Source organism: Medicago sativa, chromosome 5 (assembly GCF_051527215.1).
Source record: "Medicago sativa cultivar Bolivia chromosome 5, Bolivia_mono, whole genome shotgun sequence".
Classification (NCBI taxonomy): domain Eukaryota; kingdom Viridiplantae; phylum Streptophyta; class Magnoliopsida; order Fabales; family Fabaceae; genus Medicago; species Medicago sativa.
Window position 1 is genome coordinate 73349126 of NC_140753.1, and position 11106 is coordinate 73360231.

General features: G+C 34.6%; 1 protein-coding gene across 7 annotated transcripts; it reads right to left on the reverse strand.

Annotated features, from left to right (window-relative positions):
* Positions 1–922: 922 nt before the first annotated feature.
* Positions 923–10668, reverse strand: LOC146924817 (4-hydroxyphenylpyruvate dioxygenase-like). 7 transcript variants are annotated; one of them, XR_015010267.1, is made up of 5 exons: positions 9482–10646; positions 2396–2701; positions 1746–1968; positions 1248–1435; positions 923–1142 (listed from the first exon to the last, which is right to left on the reverse strand). XR_015010267.1 is itself a non-coding variant. In XM_085709762.1 (2 exons), the coding sequence occupies exons 1-2, from the start codon at positions 10588–10590 to the stop codon at positions 1309–1311; spliced, it is 1236 nt and encodes a 411-aa protein (XP_085565888.1). In that variant the 5' UTR covers positions 10591–10666; the 3' UTR covers positions 923–1308. The 7 variants fall into 7 exon arrangements, 3 of the variants coding, with proteins under 3 accessions (XP_085565888.1, XP_085565887.1, XP_085565889.1); XR_015010268.1 differs by lacking the exon at positions 923–1142 and having other exon boundaries at positions 1164–1435; positions 1746–1816; XR_015010270.1 differs by lacking the exons at positions 1746–1968; positions 2396–2701.
* Between the last annotated feature and the right edge of the window lie 438 nt (positions 10669–11106).

Below are 11106 nucleotides of genomic sequence, written 5' to 3' on the forward strand. Positions count from 1 at the left end.
TATTTAGTTGCAATTCTATTCTAATGACGTTGGATATACATCTCAGTTGACTAAGGTATTGCTTTTAATGACATGTATTTTTATTTTTTTTGACAAATTTAATGACATGTATGTTTAGTTTTTTTTTTTTGAGTAAAACATGTATGTTTAGTTGGCTATTTCACTTATAGACTTATACTAATAGAGTGAGTTTGTTTTTACAGATTTTTCAATGAATCATGTATTTAAATCCAGAACTCAAACATAAATTTTAGTTGTTATATTATAAATGAGAGTTATTATTTTGGTGATCTTAATGAATTGATGATTATGTAAATTGTGAAATTTACATTCTAGATAGGTGAATCACACTTTGTGGCAATCCTACAAGTACTATTTTATTTTATAACCAGTGAATTAATTTTAGATTTGCACTCAACCATCATAGATGAATTCATTTTCAAATTGATTATAAGTTCAAATTCATTAACATCTAAGTTGGTAAGAATCAAAATATCATTTTGATTAGTCAATATTCTAAAATTTGATCAACACAATCAGTTATGATACTGTCCAACAAAAGCTTAAAAATCTAAACAATTAGTAATTTTAGAGGTGTAAAAGTATTTAATTTAATAATGGGCCTTGAGCAAGGGTTATGGTTGTTCAGCCCATATATATTAAAAATTTAATAAAGCTAAATTGATGCTCTGGAAATTATATGAGGATATTAAAACATAAGAGGATCACGGGAGGCTAAATTGTATAAGGTTAACTAACTAAATATTTTGCCACTTCTTACTTATCAATTTATGCATCACGGGATGTTATAAAGTATTTGATTTAAATTTCTATTAAATGTCCAAAGTTTCATATTCCTTTAAAACATCGAGTTACATGTGTTTCATTTAAGTTTCTATTTAATTAAGTCTACAATTTCATATTCCTCAAAAAGCATGGGAGGCTATAAGTATTTGATTTAAGCCATAATAAATTTTTTCTAGCCCGTGCGTTGCACGGGTGGAAATGCTAGTTACCAACATTTGTCTATGTTTACTAAATATTCATATAATCTTTTTCTTTTTTCTTTTTTTTTTTCAATTCTTCCCGCTTGATTTCCTTCTCATCTTGTATGTGGAGTCTTGCTAAATATGTAATCTTAACTGTTTGATACACAATCGTCATTTTATGTGATGAACTGGAGGTGAGATATCACCCCCATAGTAAATTGCAACCAAATTGCAAATTTTGATTAAATAGCAACTCACCCGAAAAGAAAGCAAAAAAGATAAAATAGCTTGATTCCGACTACATGAACTGTGCAGTGTGTCAGACCGATGTGACCACATGCCTTGAGAATCTCAGCAAGGAAATGAAGAACTGAGGCATTCTCAACTTGCACATTGTATTTGTAACACATGCAAAAGAGGGAGTGTGCCACAGAAGCTGTCTATGCCTGAAAAAGAAAATAGTTATACAAAAATTAAATAAAACAACATTTTTTCTGTTCTCTACTTGGCAGTAGTCATTCATGAGTATAAAAATATCTTATCAGGGTAGAACCCAATTAATTGACAACAACACTAACATCTTACACCACTCACCATCAATGACAATACAGCAAGGATTTTCATAAAGTATATTTCAAGCTTATGACCCCTAGTTACCTATGAAAGAAAAAATAACATATGCACTATACTTTAAAGAATATGTGATTTCGTGTATGGTACTAATCTTTAGTGCATACAGAGGGGGAGGGAGGAAACCTCTAGGAATTATTTTTGTGCGAGCAACGTCCAAGCATGGTGAAGGCTTGCTCCAGTCTTTATCTCCATACCTACACAAGTAACAGGTGATGGCAAAACGCCAAATTCATCACACAGTTTTGGACCAGCTTGAAACATCCGCTACACCAGTAACAGGTGATGCCAAAATGTACGCGTCATTGGAAATTGTCCGGACAGGAGCCGGAAAGTGTACAGATGGTGGCTGGAAAGTGCACAAACAGTGAATGAGCTGTACAGACGACAGCAGGAAACTGTACGGTACGAAATAACTCGACAGCATGCTGTGCTCCGTCTAGATGATTTGAAAATTATGACAGCAAAAGTACTCAGTCAGATTTGCTCAAGAGTTGTTTGCGGAAGTAAGTAGATTTGCCTAAGTCAGGAGCTCAGATGCTGTGTAAAAAATAGGGAGAAGAAATTCTCTGAAAGTGCTTGAGTGAGTAAAGCACTCAGCAACCATTTTATACACTCCATAATTATTATTGCATGCTATGCTTACAAGGAGAAATAAATAAAAACAAGACTCCCAAAATACATTTCTAACATGAACCCAAGACTGCATAAAACATTTGTTATTTAACTGTTTACACATATTGATTTACGTCTAGTTGGCTCAGTATAAGAACAACCTTGTTCCATGGACTCCAACCTCCCACACACCACTTGGTCAAAGAAAGGATGAAAAGACCAATGGAGATTTGCATTGCAGTAACCCAATGACTTGTTGGAAAAGAAGGAGGAACACCAAAGATCACAACATGAATTATGCAGTTCTTCTAGTTTCCAAAGTCTTCTCATATTCTTCAACGGATCTGAAAAGCTCAGAGAAATTGCCTTTCCCAAAGCCCCCACATCCTCCCTTTTGGTACTCCTTCCCTTCCTCATCCTTGAGCATGCATCCAACTCGCTGAATTATCTCTAAAAATATGGTTGGCCTGCATATTTTACAAAGGTCATCATCCCCCCAGTTTACAAGGCAAAAGTACTAAACACACAACACACTATCAACAAATCAATCAATTTTAATCCTTATATGCTGATTTGATTACTAAACTACTCCTACCTATTCCGACATTCTTCTAACCTCCAAGACTTTATTAGTTTTGTAAGGAAATGATATGTTAATCAAATTGTAAACAATAATTACAAACTTTGGTATAGTGCTTATAGGCATTGTTCCTACTGTTCTCTACTAAAAATATAGTATGACCGTCATCAATAATTTTAAAAGGATGTCTTTTTTATATAAAAAAAATATCTCTTTGTGAGAAGAACAACTACCTGTATCGCTACATGTAAATTTTGTCCAAACTAACAATGTTAACCAATATTCCCCTTGAAAATTAAAGATCATTACTGTATTATGAACCAGTTTTGAGTTGACCATAGGCCGATCCCGTTAAGGTCCAAATGCCGCTAGGTAGGGGTTAGTTGCTAAGGTTAGCTATTTACTTTATTTTTGGATAAAAAGCTAGTAGCTTGATCATGCACAAGAATCAGTTGGACAATTCTTGAGTTTGATGTCTAGTTAGAATAATATTTGATCAAATTTTTCTTATTTCCTGAGCGAACTCTAGATTTGTCAATGGTATTTCTCCTAAAAAATCAAAGGGTTAACACCAAAATAGGAGATTGATCATAATAGTCCGTAAACGTGGTAGATCACTTAACACAAATCATGTGTAATGTTTTTTTGGCCCATGAGTTGCATAAGGAGTATAGTATTTTATAGGGGTGGCAAATGGATGGTTTGGATGGATATGGATTTGGATGTAAATGGATGGATAAAAAAATATCCATGGTCCCTTTACAATCCACTCAATTTTTTTAAAATAATCCAATCCAATCCAATCCATGAAAAATAAAATCCATCCAATCCATCCATTTTAAGTTTTTTAATGGATGGATATCCAATCCATCCATATATTTTTTTTAATTTCATAAAATAAAATACCAAAATGAATATTTTTTATGAAAAATAACTTATCTTTATCAATTGTTTACTAAAAAACAGCTTATTAAAAACAACTTATTTTATGCAAAACAACTTATTACAATTTTTTTTTTTTTTATAAAAAAACTTATACATAAGTTATTTTATGCAAATGGGCTTATTACAATCTCTTTAAAAACAACTTAATTTATGCAAAACAACTTATTACGAACTTATACAAAACAACTTATTTCATTCAAAACAACTTATTACGATCTCTTTTTAAAAAAAGCAACGTATACAAAACATCTTATTTAAGTAAAACAACTTATTTAACAACTCTTCAAAAGAATGCATGTATTTAAGATAACTTTGTCATGATAGGCCAACATAATTACTTATCATAGAGTGTACTGCAAGAAGAGTATGGATTTCAGACACTCAATTAACATAAAGACTTCATGTCAAAATCTACTTAATCCTACATAAAATCTTGATCACATGACATTCAATTCAAAACAATAATACAAGGACAAAACAACATAAGCCCCAACATAAGTTAATATTTAATCTTCAAATACTAAATACTAATAAAATTCAAACATTTCAAGCATCAAAATGGATGACATCTTCAATCTGAACATCTTCAAAGTTATGGTAATGTCATCTTCAAACTGAACATCTTTAAAGTTATGGTAATGACATCTTCATATTGAACATCTTCAATCTATAGAAGAGAAGGCTGAAAGGTCCTCAACAAATTCACGACCATCAAGATTTATTCCAGCTGCAAAAGAGAACCAGAAGTAGAAAACAATTAAACATACGCTTAATTAAAAAAAAAAAACCATGTTAAATGAAAAGAGATAACCACATTATGTGGAGAATATTTAGATAAAGTGAACACACTGCTACAACTATCTCAAATACAATTAAAGCAATATCTGTCATGATTTAGAAAAAAGAAGGGGTATTCCAGATAACTTATTCATGGACTATGACCAAGTAGACATCCTTGCATTAACCTATGCAAACCCACACACACAAAAGCTACCCTGTTTCTAGGTCCCGACAATTTTTATAAAAACAGTTGGGATAACTTATCAGAGCTAGCTAACTCTTGAGGGTGGAGACCCACTGAAAGGGTGTGTCACTTTCACATTACCAACTGAATGCCCACATTTGAATTTGATGCTATATAGTATATATAGTTAAAGTACCTTCTAATGCAAAACTTAGTATGCTGCTACTTTTCTATTACTTTAAAAATATTGAAACTAGTACATTAAAAATAATTAGTGATAAACCACATTTTTTTCTCTCTAATCAGCTGTCACTAATTGTCTCAATCTAGAGGAAGCACAGATAACCAAATGGACATGATGTTTCTTAGATAGACCTTATATTTCCATTTGACCAAAGATAAACAAATTATGATTAAACTAAAAAGTACATGTTTGTCAGAAGTTTGTTATCAGGCAGGCGATCATCAAGCCTTATTTCAACACATTACTAGCATCTCATTTGGAATTCTATGAATTCTTTGTTTAGTATATTTGTCTCTTTAAGCATTAGAAACCAATAAATATAATACTCCTATACATCCTTGCATTAACCTATGCAAACACACACCAGACCACAACAATCAGACCCATCAAAATAAGAAAACTAGCACCCCTGACAAATAACAACCATTTCAAAACCTGAACCGTAATTACGTCTCAAATGTGATTTTGACAAAAACTATATTTCAGAACTCGAACAAATTACGTCTCAAATCAAATTTAAGCCTAAATGAGACCCCTTTAAAGATGAGGCATGTGTACGTAAAGCAATATCTAAGTAGCAAATTAGAATGGAAAGAAAAAAGAGCATAAAAAAGATACGAACTTTATCAGGCAAAAGAGAAACTAACCTGGAGTTCCACAAAGCCAATCATGAGTGCACAATAATGCTTCAACATTATCAGGCAAAAGAGTACTTCTATACTTGTCGAGTATACGTCCACCTATACTGAACGATGACTCTGATGCAACAGTGGTAATTGGAATGCTCAAAACATCACGTGCCATCATAGCTACTTCAGGATATTTCCCTTCATTTGCTTTCCAATATTCAAGGATATCTAAGTCTTCATATTTCTTATGGTCAAGTTTTGGTTCATCCAAATAACTTTGCAAATCAGACTCTTTTCTTGACGGTCCACACAGTTTACTTTGAAATTTACCAAAATCTGCGAAGTCGCTTGATGTAATTTGTGGGCTACCTCTAACAGAGCTTTGTGAAGATGAACCACTTATCTCCTTAGAGGACTTGAGATATTCTTGAAAAAAAGCTTTCAGCTTATCAAGGATATCATTTGCAAGTTTCTCTCCATCGCTGCCAAACAACTTCCCATAGCAGTACTCAACAAATTGTAACTTAAATCTAGGATCTAAGATGACAGCAAATGAAAGAATAACACTGTAAGAGGTCCAGTATTTATCAAATTTAACCTTCATTCTTTTGGCCATGCAACATACTTGATCTTGATTTTCAAACTCACTATGAAAAACACATGCAACTTCCTTGATTTTCATCTGAATTCTCCACACACCACTAAAATAGAGGTTGGCGGTTGGATAAGTGGTACCCGAGAACAAAGTTGTGATATCATAAAACGGCTTCAAAAACTCAGCAATTTTTTGTGCCTCAATCCACTCCTCGTCCGATAAATTATCAAAGTGAGGATCAATATCCTGTAGGAGGGTAAATGCTTCCCTTAGACCGATAGCACTATCAAGCATCAAATAACTGGAATTCCACCGAATAGGCATGTCTTGACGGAGTTGCTTAGAAGTCACTTGTGTGAGTTGCTCTAAACATGATGCGAACTTCATCTTTCGTGCCTCTGAGCCTCTTATATACTTCACACACACTCTGATCTTATCCAAGGAAGCACCTACTGCCTTAATACCTTCATGCACGATTAAATTCAAAACATGTGCCCCACATCGTACATGAAAATATAGCCCATCAACTATAAGGGAAGGTCCAAATGATGGGTGTCTCTTCAAAATATTCACCATTGCATCATTGTTAGATGCATTATCTAGAGTAATGGTGAATATCTTTTTCTCGATACCCCAATCTCTCAACAGACTTAGTAACTTCTCGGCCAAATTAACTCCGGTATGAGGTGGTGGAAAGTGAAAGAAGGCCAGCACTTTTTTCTCTAACTCCCACCTCCTATTCACAAAATGTGCAGTCAACACCATATATTGATCTGTATTTATCGATGACCACAAGTCAGATGTTAAACAAATCTTTCCTGGAATTGACCGTAAATAACATTTCAAGTTTTCCTTTTCTTTTCTATACAGCTTTAGAACATCTGACTTTGCTGTGTTTCTAGAAATCCCCTTAACATGAGGGTGTAAGAAACAGTGCAAATCCTCAATTCCGTCATGTTCAACAAATGCAAAAGGATAACTATTCTTGACAATCACCTGAGCTATCTTCTCCCTGTACTTTTCTTGATCTAGTGGTGGATAAGAGGAAACATCCCCTCCTTCGACACATTTCAACAAATGTGACTTCAAATTTGACGTACCACTAGTATTTTTTGCAGCGTAGGTTGTAGCACAATTTAAGCATCTTGCCCTTGGTTGTCCATTTTCATCGAGATACTTCTCAAAAAACTCCCAAACTACTGAAGTTTTTGGTTTTTTTGAACTTGGCACTGAACTTTCAACTTCATCAGAGACATCCCCTCCATTTGACATATTTCCTATACATGCACAAAATCATATTATATCATGAGCAAGTTTTGAATCCAATTTTCTCTACAAGGACATGGTGTTTTTCTGAGAGGATAAAATCTGGAAACTAAGTTTGCTAGCACACATGCAGATACATAAATTTCAAGAATGATACTTTTGAAACAAGTAAGAAAGAATGTCAAATAATCAAGTAAAAAGAATGAGACTTTTAAAACATAAAATAGGCTTAACTACTCAAGTACTACAAGCATAAGTAGATACCCTTCATTTTTACAAGGACATGGTATTTTTCTGAGCTTAACTACTGGTATAAGCACTTGACAGTGGGTTTGGGGGAACTTATGAAAACCACTTATGATATATCTATAAGCTATTTTCCATAAGCTTTCGAGAAGAGCTTATGAAAACAACTTATAGCTAACATAAAAAATTCTCAAGTTAACTATGAGATTGTTAAACAATAGCTTTTTAATTTGTTTATCCAAACAGATCCTACAAAATTCTCAAGTTAACTACGAGATTTTCTACTAGGCTTAAGAGCACCAGCAGCACTACTGACTCTTGAGTTCATCGAGCCATTTTCTATGAACTTCAGAATGGCTGATATACGAGACAAATACATTATTATCCATTTTCTATGCTTTCTATGCCCAAATTTCACTTCAAAATCAACATCAGAATGATTAAACATTATAACCCAGCTGAATAAATCAAGTGTAAATCATAAAACAAAACAAGAATCAAACAAACACTAAGTAAAACACAACGATCTCACATTTACAAAAATCAATTGTTAAAATTCACAAACTAAAATCTTAGAAACCCAATTCAGAAAACTCAACAATCTCACATTGCAACAAATTAGAGACTCACAAACAACAAAAATCTTAGAAACCCATTTCAAAAAACACTAAAATCTCACCTTTACAAAATCAGAAAATTCGAATCGGTGATGACTGACGAGTGAAGAATCGGTGACGACTGAAGAATGGGTGGAACAGAAGAGAATTGCTACAGATTCATGGTGTGATTCGAAATCTAGAGAATGCCGGTGTCATTCTGAATTTCTTCGAAGAGGAGTTTGGGGAAGAACAAAAATTAGGGTTCAGTGGGGGAAGAAGTAAACTATCAGCTTTTAAATTTTTTTTGAATAAATCAGCTTTTAATTTTTTAAGTTGTTTGTTTTTTTATATTTTAATTGGATAAAAAATAAATAATAAAAAATGATCCATTGGATCATTAAAATAAGTTGGATGGATTGGATCCATCCATATTTTTAAATGGATGGATTGAATCCAATCCATTAAAAATAAAATGTTTGACGGATGGATCGGATGGATTTTGTATTGGATGGATCGGATGGATATGGATTTGATGGATCCAATTGCCACCCCTAGTATTTTGCAGTGTCAATAGAGACTATTGTTTTCAAAGAATCTCAGGGCATTATAGTGGTTTTCTCCTCTCAAATAGGCATTTTACATGCAAAAAAATCAATGTCCAAACTCTGAACTACTTGCTTATGAGAACTACATGCGTATTAGACTAGAGCCGTCGTTGCTCAAGTGATCTAGAGTTGGTAAAAACGGTGTAACATAAGAGAAAGGATGAGGGTTTGTGTGCAAGATAAATCAACTAACTAAAATCCTATGCAGCACCATGCACAATCCAACTATTACAAAACCATCAGATTCAATGCACTATTAGATCTAACAGCTAAGCTGCAGCACTGCAAAGGACGAAAACAAACTACTATAATAGTCTAAGATGCGATAATAATTATCTGGATTCCGGAGTTCCTGCGGGGTCAAGTAAGGTCTAGCTAGTTATTGTTCTAGATAACAATCAAACTCAAGTGCGCTCATATCAATTCAACCTTAACTGAAACTTATTAACCAGTTGAGTCAAACCATTGATTATATTTTAAGTTAGTATGCTACTAATAATGAATTCAAGGCAATAAAATGACATGTATGTTATATGTATGATATGAATATGATTCAAATAGAGCATATATATACCTATCTCCAACGGGCTTAGTAAAAATCTGAAGCAGAGTACCCTGATCATCTCTATCAACCAAAATCCCAAGCTCCTCACACTCCTTAATCTGTTCATCACTCAAAACATCGCCAACGCGATTCTTCAAATTACGATAATAAGTCACCGGAGGAGAAGGCATAAACTCAAAACCACCAACACCACTTCTCTTTCTCATCTCCCTCAAAGTTTTGAATATATCTTCAGACGCCAAAGCCAAATGCTGAAACCCAGCACCTTCATTGTGCTCCAAATACGTTTCTATCGGACTCTTGCGCTCTGTTCCGTGAACAGGTTCGCACAACGAAAGCAACACCGTTTCATCATTGTTCGCCAATGCTACTGCGTTCAATCCACTCTCAACGTCTTCCGCTGTGAACTCCGCAAAGTCGTGAAAACCGGTGAATTGTTTGATGTATTTCAACGCCGATGAAAGCTTCGGTACGTTTCCGTTGGCGTGGTCTAGTCGCCGGATTCCGAAATCTAGTGATGAATTAGATGATTCATCTGAAAGAGTTTCGAAACCAGGGAGGAATAAAAGGTTCTGGTTCGGGTTGTTGTAACTGACGTAACGTAGAACGACGTCGCCAAAGAGACGAACTTCGGCGAGTTTGACGCCATTTTCAAGAACGACGGGAGGAGATGATGGAAGTGCGCCGCAGCTTACGCTGACGGTGTAAGCGAATTCGGCGTCTTCAACTTCGACAGCGAGGGCGCGGACGTTGAGGCCGTGGAAGTTGGAGAAGGAGAAGCAAGTTGAGGGGGAGAAAGTAGGAATGGAGGCGGTTGAGGAAGGTGAGGAGAGAGAAATGGAAGGGGAATATGCGGCGGTGAAGAGGAAATTGAGGTCACCGGAGCGGAGGAGATAGGAAGCGTGAGTAAGGTTTCCGGTGGAGAGGTCGGATTTGGCGACGATTGGCATGCCGAGTCCATGAGAGAAACGGTGTGCGGTGTTTGTTGCGTCGGTGCACCAGAACTCGACATGGTGGAAGCGTTTTACTTTGAACCGGTCTGCTTTTGGGTTGGTTCGGATGAAATTCTTAAACCCAACTAACTTGAACCCGGTTTGGTTTTGTGTTTCGTTGGCCATGTGATATGGGGTTTTCTTTTGTCTTTTTTGAGGAAAATGGTAAGAAAATTGTTGTTATTGCGGTGAGCTTGGTAGTGTGTCTCCATAAGAGCATTATTGTCTATTTATATGGGGGCATTATGTGCTTGTTGCTTTAATTTCGTCCTTTTTCAACAATAATATTTAGACGAGTAAACTACTAAATTGGTCATTGTATTCGTAAATCAGTGTGATTTGAACATTTTAAATTTGACAATATATTTTGATGCCGTATAAAAATACATTATTTATAATTATTTTTTACTTAACAAAAGAGCAAAAAAGTACTAAAAAACAAAAATCAGATCTATATTGTGTGGGTACATATACATAAAGTTTTAGACACCAAAAAGTTTTCAACTTAACATTTTTTTATTAAAACGCATTAGACATCTATAAATGAAGATATTACTGGAATATCACATTGTATGAGTTGTTGAAAATTAGTGGTTTGATTATATATTAAATGCTACAACCATGACTTTATATGTGCATGAT

What these genes read in the sequence shown, in the direction of transcription:
- LOC146924817 (XM_085709761.1), bottom strand. Translation starts at nt 10,590, where the DNA reads ATGGCCAACGAAACACAAAACCAAACCGGGTTCAAGTTAGTTGGGTTT. An exon ending in ACTAAGCCCGTTGGAGATAG is followed by an intron (nt 2,702 to 9,481) that starts GTATATATATGC and finishes TAAAATATGCAG; the next exon opens with GCCAACCATATTTTTAGAGA.